The following is a 14,061-nucleotide window of genomic DNA, read 5'->3' as shown; positions in this document are numbered from 1 at the left end:
TCTCATGCTGTCAGGATGTGGAGAATAAATCCACGCTCTAGCAGGCCTACAATAAGTATCTCTCACTTCTTTCCCCACAAATACTAGGATTTCTCAGACATGCTCAGATCAATAGGCCCTCAAGGCCCCTATCTTCGTGATGTGTGTCGTACCTGATGCTTCAAAGGCAAACAACCCCCACACCTCCGTAGTGCAACAAATAAAAATAGTTGAAAGTGCGTCAAGTGGTTAGAGCCAGGAATCCTGGATTATAATCCTAGATTTGCCACTGATTCATTTAGCCACTGCCTGCTTCAATGTATTCATCTGCAAAATTGGGCTAGTATTGCTTATATTACTCCGGAGGGGCGTGAGGTTCAGCTAGCTGTTATGGACTGAATTGGGATAATCTGATAGGTGCTATGAGTATTTTTTAAGAAAATTTCATTTGGGGGAAGCCACACGAGAGCTAAGCAATTTGCCATTTCGGTTTAGAGGACAATATCTCATCAGTGGACACACATCCTCTGATTTCCTTGTTACCAGCTTAGTTTATGTTACCCAGACTCTTTTCCTATGATGTGAGACAGCGCTGTAAGCAGTTGCTGTTTTATAAAATATAAAGAACTTTGAAGAATGATAGTCATATTGACCCTGCTAGACTTAGCACTGATCAACTGTTCCATGAAAAGAGGTGATTTCTCACGGCAGTTATAATTTCACTATAAGCATTCGTTCTGGATTAAAAATTGGCATGTGATGTTTGAGGCTGGGCGGTTATTTTTAAAAATAAACTTTTATTTTGTAACCAAAGAGGGCAGGGTTATAAAAGTAAAAATAAACACCGGCACGTTTAGGTTCTCTGCATTGTATAGTTTAAGTGATTTTTCTGGGTCATTAGCCAATGTGAGGCTTTAAAGTTATTTCATTTTGCACAACTAATTACTGTACTTGCTTGGCACATTTGGATTACAATGAGCAGGGCATAAGGCCGTTTAGCAGACTGATTCACAGCATATACAGTTTAGTCTAAACAAAATTTCACAGCAACTGGCTAGATTTTTTTAAGACTGAAGAATATGTTAAATCAGTGCCTTTAAAACATGTATCAGGACAGAAACTGCATGCTGTAAAGAGTTATACATTTAATATAGTGCTTGTTGGTAGAAATAGATTTCAAAGTGCTATAAAATTCTATAGGCTCAGATTGTGACCAGACAATAAAAGCAGGTATAGGGGAAAGTATTATATCCCAATTGCCTAAATACTAAAATGGGTGAACTAGAGGGCATGACATTACATTAGGATATCGATATAATCAGCATCTTAGAAACTTGGTGGAATGAGGATAATCAATGGGACACAGTACATAGGAATGACAGAGTAGGTTGTGCTGGTGAGGGAGTGGCACTCTAGGTACAAGAAAGCAGAAAGTCAAATAAAGTAAAAATCTTAAATGAATCCAATTGTACCATAGAATCTCTATGGATAGAAATTCCATGCTTGAATAATAAGAGTATAGCAGTAGGAATATGCTACCGACCACCTGATCAGGATGGTGACTGCGGTTGTGAAATGTTTCGGGAGATTAGAGGCTATAAAGGTAGAAAACACAATGCAACAAAGAGTCCTGTGGCACCTTATAGACTAACAGATGTATTGGAGCATAAGCTTTTGTGGGTGAATACCCACTTCGTCAGACACATGTAATGGAAATTTCCAGAGGCAGGTATAAATATGCAGGCAAGAATCAGTCTAGAGATAACGAGGTTAGTTCAATCAGGGAGGATGAGGCCCTCTTCTAGCAGTTGAGGTGTGAACACCAAGGGAGGAGAAACTGCTTCTGTAGTTGGCTAACCATTCACAATCTGTGTTTAATCCTGATCTGATAGTGTCAAATTTGCAAATGAACTTTAAAGTCTGGTCTTGAAGTTTTTTTGCCGCAGGATGGCTACCTTTAAATCTGCTATTGTGTGTCCAGGGAGACTGAAGTGTTCTACAGGTTTTTGTATATTGCCATTCCTAATATCTGACTTGTGTCCATTTATCCTTTTACGTAGGGACTGTCCAGTTTGGCCGATGTACATAGCAGAGGGGCATTGCTGGCACATGATGGCGTATATAAGTACCCTCTGATACTTGACACAATAATAATGGGGGATTTCAACTATCCTCATATTGACTAGCTATATGTCATCTCAGGAAAGAATGCAGGGACAAAGTTTCTAGACACCATAAAAGATGGCTTCTTGGAGCAGCTTGTCCTGGAACCCACAAGGGAAGAGGCAATTCTTGATTTAATCCTCAATGGAGTCAAGAGGTGAATATAGCTGGACTGTGACCATAATATAATTACATTTAACATCCTTGTACAGGGAAAAATGCCAAAGAAACACACCACAGTCAGGGTGACTGGGCAACAAAATGGCAGATGAAATTCAACGTTGATAAATGCGAAGTAATGCACATTGGAAAACATCCCAACTATAAGTACAAAATGATGTGCTCTAAATTAGCTGTTACCATTCAAGAAAGAGATCTTGGAGTCATTGTGGAGAGTTCTCTAAAAACATCTGCCCAATCTGCAGCAGCGGTCAAAAAAGCAAACAGAATGTTAGGAACCATTAGGAAAGGGATAGATAAGACAGAAAATATCATAATGCTGCTATAGAAATCCATGGTACGCCCACAGCTTGAATACTGCATGCAGATCTGATCACCCCTTCTCAAAAAAGATATATCAGAATTGGAAAAGGTATGGAACGGCTTCCATATGAGGAGAGATTAAAAAGGCTGGGATTTTTCAGCATGGAAAAGAGACGAGTAAGTGGGAATATTATAGAGATCTATAAAATTATGACCAGTGTGGAGAAAGTGAATAAGGAAGTGTTATTTAGTCCTTCACATAACACAAGAACCAGGGGTCACCCAATGAAATGAATAGGCAGCAGGTTTAAAACAAACAAAAGGAAGCATTTCACACAGTGCATAGTCAACCTGTGCAACTTGTTGCCAGGGGATGTTGTGAGGGCCAAAATTATAACAGGGATCAAAAAAGAATTTGCTAAGTTCATGGGGAATGGGTCCATCAATGGCTATTAGCCAAGGTGGTCAGGGACGCAAGCCCATGTTCTTGGTAGTGTCTATACCCTTTGATTGCCGGAAGCTGGGAGTGGATAATGGGATGGATCACTCGATGATTGCCTGTTCTGTTCATTCCCTCAGGATACTGGGCTAATGGACCATTGGTCTGACCCCTTCTCCTTTATTAGCTCGGGGTGCGTTGTTTCCAGGTGCTGAAGCTGTTTGCAATGTTTGGTTTGCTGTGCACATAACTGGGCCATGTTGGCTCAGGCAGGGGAACTCTATGTGTGTGCCGCTTGGGGAGGAGGGGTGTAAAAAGAGCAAAATAAAATGAACCCAATATTGGAAGGAAAAGTGGAACTAATGCTGTCTGATAATGAGAACAGAACCTCCGCTTCTCCAGATGCTTCCCTCACATCCATACCACTCTAGACCCCTCAGCAGCAGCTGCTTCTCTGGCTGTAATGATCTTTTAATTCCCATCTCCATTGTGAGGGAGAAGAGTGATCTAAGTATTAGGACTGGGTACATCTGAGGTTTCATCTAACACTGGCTGCGTGGCCTTGGGCAAGTCACCTAACCCCTGTGCCTCAAGTCTCTCCAGCTGTAGAGCAGGGGTAATCCTGCCTTACGGGAAAGTTGGAAGGTTTAGTTGTGGTCTGCACAGTGCTGTTAGGACGAGTGCTACTAAAGTGCTTAATGCTATTAGAGCCTCTGCAGTACTGCTGATAATCTCTCTGTTTTCAGCTGGGCCAATGACATTTTCAAATCCACATTTATTGTCTGTGGTCTGTTTATCTCACTGGAAGTGAGGGAGATACAAAGCTTAGTTGTTTGAAGTTCCTCCTGGGATGTCAAAGTTGGCTCACTGAACAACTGTTCCCTTTTCCTCTTACAGCTGCCCTTCTCCCTCCACTCAGTCAGACTGAAGGGAGGCGCAGAGCAAATAGATCTATTACAATTATTTTGCAGAGAATGGACTGGACAGTAGCAGGTGCATTTGCTGTACTGGGAGAGCCCTTCTTGGAAGGATTCCTCTATTTCCTCCTACATGTTTTGTGACAGTGCCTTAAAAGCAACAGGAGGTGGCATGGAGTCCGCAGGTGTGCACAAGCTGCCAAATAAAGAGGTCCACAGAATTGGTGTGAACTTAATGACGTGCTGTCAGCGTTAAACACTGGCTCTAATGGTGGAGAAAACCGATGCAGGCTCCAGTGAAACGGATCAACAGCTGGGTCAATTTCAAAGCCTCGGATCAGTGCCCACATCCCCCCTTTGATGAGTTAAAGTGTTGCTAGGTAACGTGGAACCATAGCCAAAGAGCCCCTGCAATAGGGCCTTTAATCATTTTAAATGAAATAAAATGGGGGGAGGGGTTGTTTTGTTTGCCCACAGTCTAACTCGTTCTCCAGAGGGGAGATTGGAAGAAGGCAAACTTCCAATATTTGCCTTAGATCTAAAAGAAAAGCAACTCCTGATTTGTAATCTTTACTCAGAAATTCCCCTCTCTCGTTCTCTCTATAGCAAAATATTTTATGTGACTGAAAATCTTTATCACAGGAAGGCTCCCGGGTGGCGTCAGTTCAATTTCCAGGGATGACGTGTCTGTACCCCTAAAACTATCATAACTGATTCTCTCGCTTGCAGTCTCAAGTGGCGGGGTTAAGGAGGCCGTATGCTTCTCTTGCCTTTTGAGGGGGTTCATCCAGAGCAAGGTTAAGGTGGTGTAAGGTGATGTTGCTCATGCTATATAGGGGTAGAGTAAGGAAAACTGGCTCTCATCCAGCCCGTTTTGTCTCCAGGCCTGTCCAACCAGTACCTGTCACCAGCATGATGTTCATCTTGAATGTACAGAGTTTGTTTTTAATGAGGGAAGATTAACTCTGTAGTTCCCCTCTTTTGTTAATGGACTTAGAAACCAAGCTGTCCATCGACCTCAGAGCACACCTCATCTCCTCCTTCACTAGCACAAATGGGAGAAGATGCAGCAGAGTGGAATCTCTTTTTCTCGGCTTTCTTATCATGCTCGTCACCACGGTGTCTGAGCACTGGGAGCGAGAGGGGCAAGCTTTCTGTTGGCTCTCCAAAAAAACAAATGAGTGTGTCTTGCATTTGGCTGGAGAAATCCATATGCAAACACCTACGCACTTCCAGTGACTGTTCCTTTCTGCTGCCTGCTAGCGTGGTTATTCAGACAGTTCCAACGTTGGCAACTAGCCCGCGTCTGGCCCAGCAATTTACAAGAAATCGGACTGCCTGCGGCACAGTTTTATGTTCGAGACAATGTTTTCAATTAGGGCACAAACACACAGATTGTGTACTTTGTAGGCAAGCACCTCTTCCTGGGGCCTCCAGATTTATTTATGAAGTTGATTAAAATATTAAGATACTTTGGTTAGGAAGCTGCAAATGTGCTACAACTTCCATTTTATTATTTTTGGGGCCATTCCAGTCAGCATGAGATTTTTTCCCTGCTTTCGTCAATTTCGCCTGCTACCAAATTACAGTAAAAGGGCCCCTTTCGTATAGTTCAATAACATGCTGCATGTGTGTTCTCGGTGCAGTTAGGAAGTGAGTTGGCTAGCAGGAAGGCAGTGATAGGCCAGAGATGTTTCTGAGTTGAGAAGGTATCCAGTCGAACTGTCTGGGTTGGGGCCTTCTAGTCACATCATCCTCATTGTTTAAAAACCATGCTAATTTGCATGTTAGAGCGTCTTTCCTTGAAGCAACCCCTTAGGCAGGTTTCAGGTCCATTTTTCAGATAAATAATGCGCCAGATATAGTGCTCCAGAATACAAGCAGCCTATGTGGCTTGTCTTCCAGTGAGGGGGAAATAATCACCAAAGGGCTAGGAGCAACCTGGTTTCTCAGCTTGGCCTGGTTGGAATGAAGACACTCCTGGAGAGAGGATGCTGTCCGCCTCCTGGTGGAGGAGACAATAATGGCTTCACTTGAGCACCTAGGCTGCTGAACAGGAGTTGAAGCCTTGTGGGTGATGACTTACCGATCCACCTGGAAGGTGAACGCCATGGCCAGGGCTACTAAGAGTGGGGTGGAGGCGATAAGGGGGCTGTATAGGAAAGGAATCAGAACAGTGCAAGGGAGTGTCTTAGCACCATGCAGTTAGATGGTCACTCTCTCCCCACTGCTTTTGGGCAGTGAATCCCAGAGCTATGTACTACAGCTGGAGGCGAGGGAGAGCCCACACACACAAGCCTTGGTAACGGCACTGCATGGAATAGAAAATAGAGCGCCCTGCTTGTGAGGCCACATTCAGGTGAAATTAACTCAGTGGGATGTTGCCCTCCAGAAAGCAGCGGCTCTATGGAACTAGGGTTCCCCTGCAGCCCTGTATGAAAGACCTGAAGGTTTAGATCTCCTAGCCATCCGCCCAGTGAGGGCCAACGTTGTCCCCTTAATGCACCTGTTTGGTGGGGGAGGCAGTGCACCGCAAGGAGCTAAAGCAGTGGGCTAGATGTCAGGAGACCTGGACTCTGCCACTGACCTGCTCTGTGATCTTGAGCAAGTCCACAGATACCTTTGTACCTCACCTCTCTCATCTGTAAAATGGGGATAATGGTACTCACCCACCTTTCTAAAGTGTGTTGAGAGCTATGGATTAAAAGCACTGCATGACAGCCCTCTTGCTATTATTTACTTTAGTCATCAAATCCAATCTACTCTAAATTATGCCCTTGTAAATCTGGAGTAACTCCACTGTCTCTCTGGAGTGGAGTCTCTCTGGATTTGAATCAGCGTAACTGGGAGCAGAATCTGGCCCTCTGAGTATTTCACACTAACCCATTTTCCAAGGGATTCCAGAAAGCTGCACAGTCTGAATGATCAATAGCATCACAAATATGTAAACAACATATCTCCGCATTTTCCTCCCCATTCGACAGGGCATTGCTATGGCAAACGTGCATTTATCAATATTTAAAAATAAAACAAACAAGAACTGCGTGTTATAAATAACTCACAAGAACAACCATGGCTGGGATGCAGGAGAAAAATAAAGGTCATAGCCAAAGGTTCGCACAGCCCCACAATGTGTGTTGGTCTCCTGTCAATCATAGCATGTCAGGCACCACACAGTACGTAGAGAGGATAGAATGAAAGTGCCTTTGCAATCTCTGCTATTGTGAATCCTATAATATTTAATATATGGAGATATCCTATCTCCTAGAACTGGAAGGGACCCCGAAGGGTCATCAAGTCCAGCCCCCTGCCTTCACTAGCAGGACCAAGTACTGATTTTGCCCCAGATCCCTAAGTGGGCCCCCTCGAGGATTGAACTCACAACCCTGGGTTTAGCAGGCCAATGCTCAAACCACTGAGCTATCCTTCACCCCATATGTTCATACAAATGCTGTGGTCCATTTGAGTGGGAAAAGATCAAGCCAAGGGACTAACCCAGGTTCTCCAAAGGAGGGAAATGAACTGGTACACGGAAGGCTACAGCAATAAGGGAGTTTTTTATAAACATAACCTAATTGCATTACTTCAAAGGCCTGAAGTTTATTGCCCTGCTTAATGATGTGTCTCGTTATTTATAGTGCAGCACAATGAGTCTGCTATTGATTTAATACACTTCCTTAAAGACTGTCATTGTCACAAGTAATAAAACGAAGCCATTCCGAGACAGCTCAATTATGTCACATTTATATAAAATAACCCAAATCACCCGGGGCATTCCAGGGGCTACCACAACAGGGTAGGGAAGCAGATGACAAGGATCGTGGCAAGTTCTTCTCGAAACGGCCTGCAGGCGACAGCCCGATGGGCAGCTGCCCAGGGAAGATGAGGGAGAGTGTGCGTCTGAGGAAAGGCAATGGCAGGAACAGGTAGATCGTCGATCCAGGGCCTGGAATTTTGGATTGACTCTGGGACACAGGCCATTGGGTCAACCCAGGCCTTCGGTCTGCTTCTAATTACAGGCATGGCCCGAAGCGCCTGCAGGGTGGTGGTGAGAGGGCTGGGATGGTTTTGCAGCAGTGGGCGTGCCCAACGCAGCAGCTCCTCCCTGGGTTCCCCTTACCTTTCTGGTACTGGAGCCAAAGCTGCTGTTGGACCTTCTTGCTGGGGAAGTGGATGTTGCAGCTGAACTCTGATCCATACAGCGCCTCTTCGATGTAGTGAGAGCCGTACTGCTGAATGAACGACAACAGCTCCTCCCGGCTGCTGTCCTTGCTTAGAACCTTCAGCACATTTGCAAATCCTGAAAGAGTGAGCATCTCATTGGTAAATACCCCAGGCAGGGCAGCCAGCAATTGGTTTGGGAGGTGTGGGCAGTGGGGAGTCACAGAGTCCCTGCTCCAAACTCTCTGATCCCTGAACACTCATGTGCCAGCTGCATTTCCTCCTCCTCTACCCGTCTCTGTGGCTTACATTATCATTTGCTAAACACATGCTGTTTACCTGGGTCTGCAGCTTTCAGACCTTTCTGTGGCTTCCCCTCCCTCAGGGATTTCACAAAGAAGTCACTGGTGACAGTGCTGCAGTGCACACACATGCATGCGTTACATGACTGAAGCGCCGTTCCTTTCTGCCGGCTGCCCCGGGGGGTATGACTCAGCTTGGTTTTGCAATTATCACAGCCGGAGATGTTGCCCTAGCGTAGGGATTAATTTATTCCAGATCATATCGTGGAGCATCCCCAGAGTTCATATTCTGGGCATGTTTGTTTATTTAAAAAAAAGCTGAAAGTGCCCTGGATAGTTGGGATGGCAAGAAAGTAACTCGACACAGACAACTGGACTGCGGGTCATGTGAATTTTCCGGCAATCTGCCAGCAGCCCCAGATGAAAGCGAGTAACCCTAAGGCACGTGTCCCAGCTCTCGGGATTGTCACAGGACAGTTCCATTGGAACAAGGCAAGGAGTGCCCTGACGTGTCTCCTGACGGTCACTGTCCTGCTTTGAGCACACCGGCCCAGCTTCACAAAGGAATTTAGGTGCCTAACTCCCATTGACGCCTTCTCCTTTGTGAATCTTGGCCAGTGTCTCACAAAGAGTGCACAGAGGTACAAGGGGTTAACCTTAACTCCGTTGTCCCACTCCGTTGCACAGGGGCTCAGGGGTGCTCACTGACTGCTTGGCAGACAGGGGTGAGGGGGATGCATTGGGGTCACAGGGCAGGGCTGGACTTGAGGCTGGGGAAGTGTTCTGGCTGCAAACTTTCTCCTGGGAAGAAAAGCCCTTGCTGACGTCATCTGTATTTTGTTTCTTCATAGCTGGTGCATCGGGTTTGCAGGGACGTTGCCCCGTGATGGGATCTCGGTGAACCATGACAAGGCCAAGGCATTTTGATGCAGATAAGACATTTGGATGCAATGAGTTTGTCCTCTGGGGCAAATTTTTACACCAGAAGATCGACTACAAACCAGATTGCAATGGGGCCAGTCTCTCCAGGTTCTCACAAAGCAACCGGCCCTGGAGTATCTGGTACAGCTACAGAAAGGCTGTTGAAAAAGGCTCTTGAGACAGGGATCTCGAGGATTTGTGTAACAGTGATGTGTAGCCAGATTGCTCAAGAACAGTTGTGCAATTGGAAGCCTAGCAAATCTAGGTCATTAACCTCCTTGGTTGATCCCAAAGTCCCACCATTCTGAGAGGTGTACAGGAGGAGGGGTTTAGTTTAGAGAGGCGGAGCCTTGTGGCATGAGTAGGGGGTGGGGAGCCAGGAACTTTTGAAAAGGAAAGATGACCCAGGGAGCTGGGAGCTAGGAGACCTGCCCTCTACCGTTTCTCCGCCACTGCTGTGTCTTCTTGGTCAAATCGTTTAGCACAAGACAATTAAACATGGTTGCTTAAAGCTAGCCACCAAAAGCCAACAGGAGCTGCAAGTGCTCACCACCTCTGAAAAATCAGATCAATTAGTTAGGTACCTAAGTAGGGATTTAGGTGCTTAACTTTAGGCACCCAAAATGGACAATTTTGACCTCAGCCTCTCCCTGTGTTGATTTCCCCCCCATGTTTAATGGGAACAATGTTTTTTATCCCCCACTAAAAAGAGCTGTGCATTCCTCGGATGCAGAGCTCTGTGTACAGTAAGGGATGGATGTTATTATTTTATTACCCTCATCCTGGGCCTGTCTCCATCTGTGACCTTGATCAAATCATGTGAACTCTTGGCCTCAGTTTCTCTTGTCGGTCTTTTAATAGGCAGCAGGTTTAAAACAAGCAAAAAGAAGTATTTCTTCACACAACGCACAGTCAACCTATGGAACTCCTTGCCATAGGATGTTGTGAAGGTCAAGAGTATAACAGGGTTCAAAAAAGAACTAGATAAATTCATGGAGGATAGATCCATCAATGGCTATTAGCCAGGGATGGTGGCCCTATAGCCTCCGTTTGCCAGAAGCTGGGAATGGGCGACAGGGGTTGGATCACTTGATGATTCCCTGTTCTGTTCATTCCCTCTGGGGCACCTGGCATTGGCCACTGTCCGAAGACAGGACATTGGGCTAGATGGACCTTTGGTCTAACCCAGTATGGCCGCTCTTCTGTTATAGTCTTATGCAGAAAGCAGATAAATCTCTCTGCCGACCTTCCTGGGGGAGGGGATTGTGAGCATTAGTGTCTGTACAGAGCCTGGAGATGCAAAGTGCTGGATAAGTGCTCAGTATTAAGGCGTGGGTAGTGATGGGAGAGCCAGTGCCAGCAAGCCAGACCTGCTGCCCAGACACACTCTCGCCCCTTGGCTAGAACTGTATTCATAACCAAGGCAGCTCTCACCTGCAGAGTGGGTGATGGTGCTGAGCTTCACTTTGTAGAGGTTGCTTCTGACCCGCCAGTGCTGCACCATGGGGTAGCCCATGGCCTCGTCGTACCTGATGTCGCCTGTAAAGAAGAAGCCAGGGCTTAGAGAGTGGGGAGGAGACAGCGAAGGATGCACCCTGGGAAGTGTTAATTTCACTCTGACTGTATTTTTGGCTACAGGGTTTGTGGCTACAGGCACAATGATAACAGAGACCGTCCCCCCAGACAGGTCACACTGCCGGAGCGCTGGCGGTACGGCCAGGGCTGAGATGAGGCAGCTGAGCTGTCATGAGCTCACACTGCTGGAGAAGCTCGCGTTGACACAGACAGGGCACTGCTGGGAGGAAGCTCACTGGGATGGGATGCAGGTTGGCATAACAACTGTGACTGTGGGCTGGCCAGTGTGTTATTTCCAACAGACCGGAGCCAGCTGGATATGTGGAAGGTCCTTGAGACTGAGGAGGAGAGCAGGACCACTGGGGAACCTGGGGAGATGCGGGGCCGGGGGTTTAAACATGGGGGTCAGAGACAGGGAGACAGAGACATCTCTCTAAGGTGGTGTTCTCCGACAGGCGGCTGTGAAAGCCCAGCCCAGCCCTGCCCAGGGGCCAGGAGCATACCCTCGCCCGCAAGGCTGCCTGGGCAGAGGCTGCTTACCAGTGAGCAGCTGGAGGTCAGGCAGGGGCTCAGAGAGGACGCCGCGGCACTGCTCCTCCACAGGCAGCGGAATCACCATCAGCGCGTCGGCCAGCTGGGGGAAGTCCTTGATGAAGTTATTCTCCCTGAAGAGAGAAAAAAGAAAATTCCAAAGCAACGATGCAGGCGACCTCCCGGCGGCGAGGCTGAGCGGATCGCGGCAGGGCTCTGTGGGAGACAGGCACACGCCCAGGGATGGATGGGGGTGTGGGCACCTTGGGGCTGTTGCTCCCACTGAAGTCCCACGGGGCGGATCCACGAACAGAACTAAATCCCCGAGATCCAACCTACAGCGTGTGATGGGGTTTTCATTCCTCACCACACCCTGTCCCCCTGGGCAGCCACTCTCCTCTGGAGTCCACGACCACCCCACCCCGACCAGGGACCGCAACACTCGGCCGACAGCCCAGACGTCAGCTGGCCACGTCACGTTCCTCAGAGGGCGCTGCTGATGGCTGTTCTTGCCCCAGAGGCAGTGCTGCTAAGACATGTCACCATGGGACAATTAACAGGGACCTAAGGGGGCTCGCGGGTGAGTCCCGGTTAAATCGAGGCTTTCTGGGTGGGAGTGCACATGAGTTTAACGCAGCGATGGGGTCAAGCCAGCACCTGTCACCGGCACAAAGTTTGCATGAGGCTTTTTGTCACAATACCATGTTTTTAGGCCCCTGTATCTGCCCCCTCCCCTCTGTGCCAAGCAGAACACAGCAGCTCTCGATGATTTACTGAGGAGCAGATACAAGTGTCCACCTCTCCCATAAATGCGTCCCCACTTCCACCCTCCGAAGTCCCACACTGCAGGGGGCTGGTGCTCAGAAGCCTGCGTTGATGAAAGAGAGCTGGATGTGTTGCTGTAAAAAATCCCACTGACGCCACTCAGAGCATTGGCCAGAAGGGGTCACTAGGGAGTGCTACAATCCAGGTTCCATCCCTCCCTCTTAGTGGATGTAGTGTGGCCTAGTGGATGGGGCACTTGTATAGGACTCAAGAGAGTTGGGGGTCTAATCCCACCTCTGTCACCGGCCTGCTGGGTGATGATAGGCAAGTCATTTCCCTCTCTGTGCCTCAGTTTCCCCCCTGTAAAAATGAGGATCATGATGCTGACTTCCTTGGTAAAGCCCTTTGAGATCTACAGATGAAAATGCTACAGAACGGCTAGGCATTACTATTCTGCAGGCCCAGGATCTCAGCACTCTAGGCCACTGGCCCCAGGAGCACCACGGTTAGCGTTGCTCTTGCACCTCTCCGCTGTAAGAAGCAGGTTTGGTGCTTGCAGGTGGCAGAGGAGTGTTCAGAGAGCCTCTGCTTGGAGCGACAGTTGCTGTCAGCCATGTCCTGGAACGCCCGCAGATGGATCCCGGCGGATGGAGACAGCTTTGAGATCCGACTCTCTCGCACGTACTGCCATTCAGTTTCAATCCCACGTTTCCCTCCAAGGAAGACGAGTCACTAATTAGTTCCCCTGGGGGCTGCTTCATTGTTATCCCTCTTCGCTTCCTGGCAGTGGAGATGCTAGAAGAACCTGCCTGTCAGGCCCGGGAAGCATTCGCTGCTTCCGAACTGGTTGTTTAGCTGTGCCGCAGCGGTGTCAGACGGGGACACAGGCAGTGGGGCAACTCCCCAGGGTTGGCCACCTTCCATCATCCACCTCTCCTGGATGGTCACAAAGAGCCAAATTCATCCCTGGTGCAACACCATTGCCTCTGATGCTGTTCCCCGGGGACTCTCATGCGTGAGAGACCGAGCCCTTGTTGGAGCAATAGAGGGGATAAGGAAGTGGAACGGATGCAGCCCTCGGAGCCTCAGGGCAAATTCACTTAGCAGCACCTTCTACTCTTGTCCCTCACTCTTCTCTTTATTTTCCAAGGCACCCCGTCCAGCTGTACGTTCACCCAACTCCCCAGAGCTGCCATCCCTTCCCTGTCTCGATGGCCTGTCCACAGCTCTCCACGCTCCAGCTGGGGCCAAAGGCTCAGTGGGTTGCCGTGGCAAAGGCACATCCGTTTTCCTGGCCAGCGGCACACAAGGGCGTGATGTGGCCAGCGCCACGTCTGACCACATCGGAGGTGATGTTCCAGGGGAAGAGCTGGTGAGACTCAAACTGACAACCTGGAGGGCTGGAATCAAGATCCTAACAACCCAGCCACCACAGCGCCCCCTGCTGGTGCTGATCCAACATACCACAAGGCCCCGGTCTATTAGCATCCCCAGGTCCCCCCACTTCACCAAAAAGCCCCGCTTGACCCTGGCCCGATCAGGGGTGCCCATCAAAACCAGCCAATTTGCTTTTAATTCTCTCTTGGATTTGGTCCAGTCTGCAACATGGGCCTTCTTTACCTGCTCCCCTCCCTTGCTAACTTCCCACCAAGCTGCTCTCCCTCCCTCCCTCCCCCCCCCATGCTATTTCACACGAGGCAAAACCTCATTCCCGGGCCTCCCCCTCCAGCAGCTCCCCAGTCCATTCCCAATCTCAGCTGCAGAACTATGGGTCCCTCCCCAGTCTCCACGTCTGTGCCTCTTCTCCCCTTCTGCTGTCCTTCCT

At 48.4% G+C, this 14,061-nt stretch overlaps 1 protein-coding gene across 3 annotated transcripts in view; it reads right to left on the bottom strand.

Annotated features, from left to right (window-relative positions):
* ASTN2 (astrotactin 2) overlaps nucleotides 1-14,061 on the bottom strand; it is a 657,219-nt gene that overhangs the window by 240,840 nt on the left and 402,318 nt on the right. For all 3 annotated transcript variants that reach the window (XM_054007154.1, XM_054007156.1, XM_054007155.1), the window contains 3 exons: nucleotides 11,481-11,605; nucleotides 10,800-10,904; nucleotides 8,102-8,281 (listed from right to left, as the gene is read on the bottom strand). In XM_054007154.1, coding sequence (XP_053863129.1) covers nucleotides 8,102-8,281; nucleotides 10,800-10,904; nucleotides 11,481-11,605 — 410 coding nt within the window. The remainder of the gene's footprint in view (nucleotides 1-8,101; nucleotides 8,282-10,799; nucleotides 10,905-11,480; nucleotides 11,606-14,061) is intronic.

The sequence above is a fragment of the Malaclemys terrapin genome, chromosome 17 (assembly GCF_027887155.1).
Source record: "Malaclemys terrapin pileata isolate rMalTer1 chromosome 17, rMalTer1.hap1, whole genome shotgun sequence".
Lineage (NCBI taxonomy): Eukaryota > Metazoa > Chordata > Testudines > Emydidae > Malaclemys > Malaclemys terrapin.
Note: the sequence above shows the minus strand (reverse complement) of the source record. Positions and strands in the feature narration are given on the sequence as shown.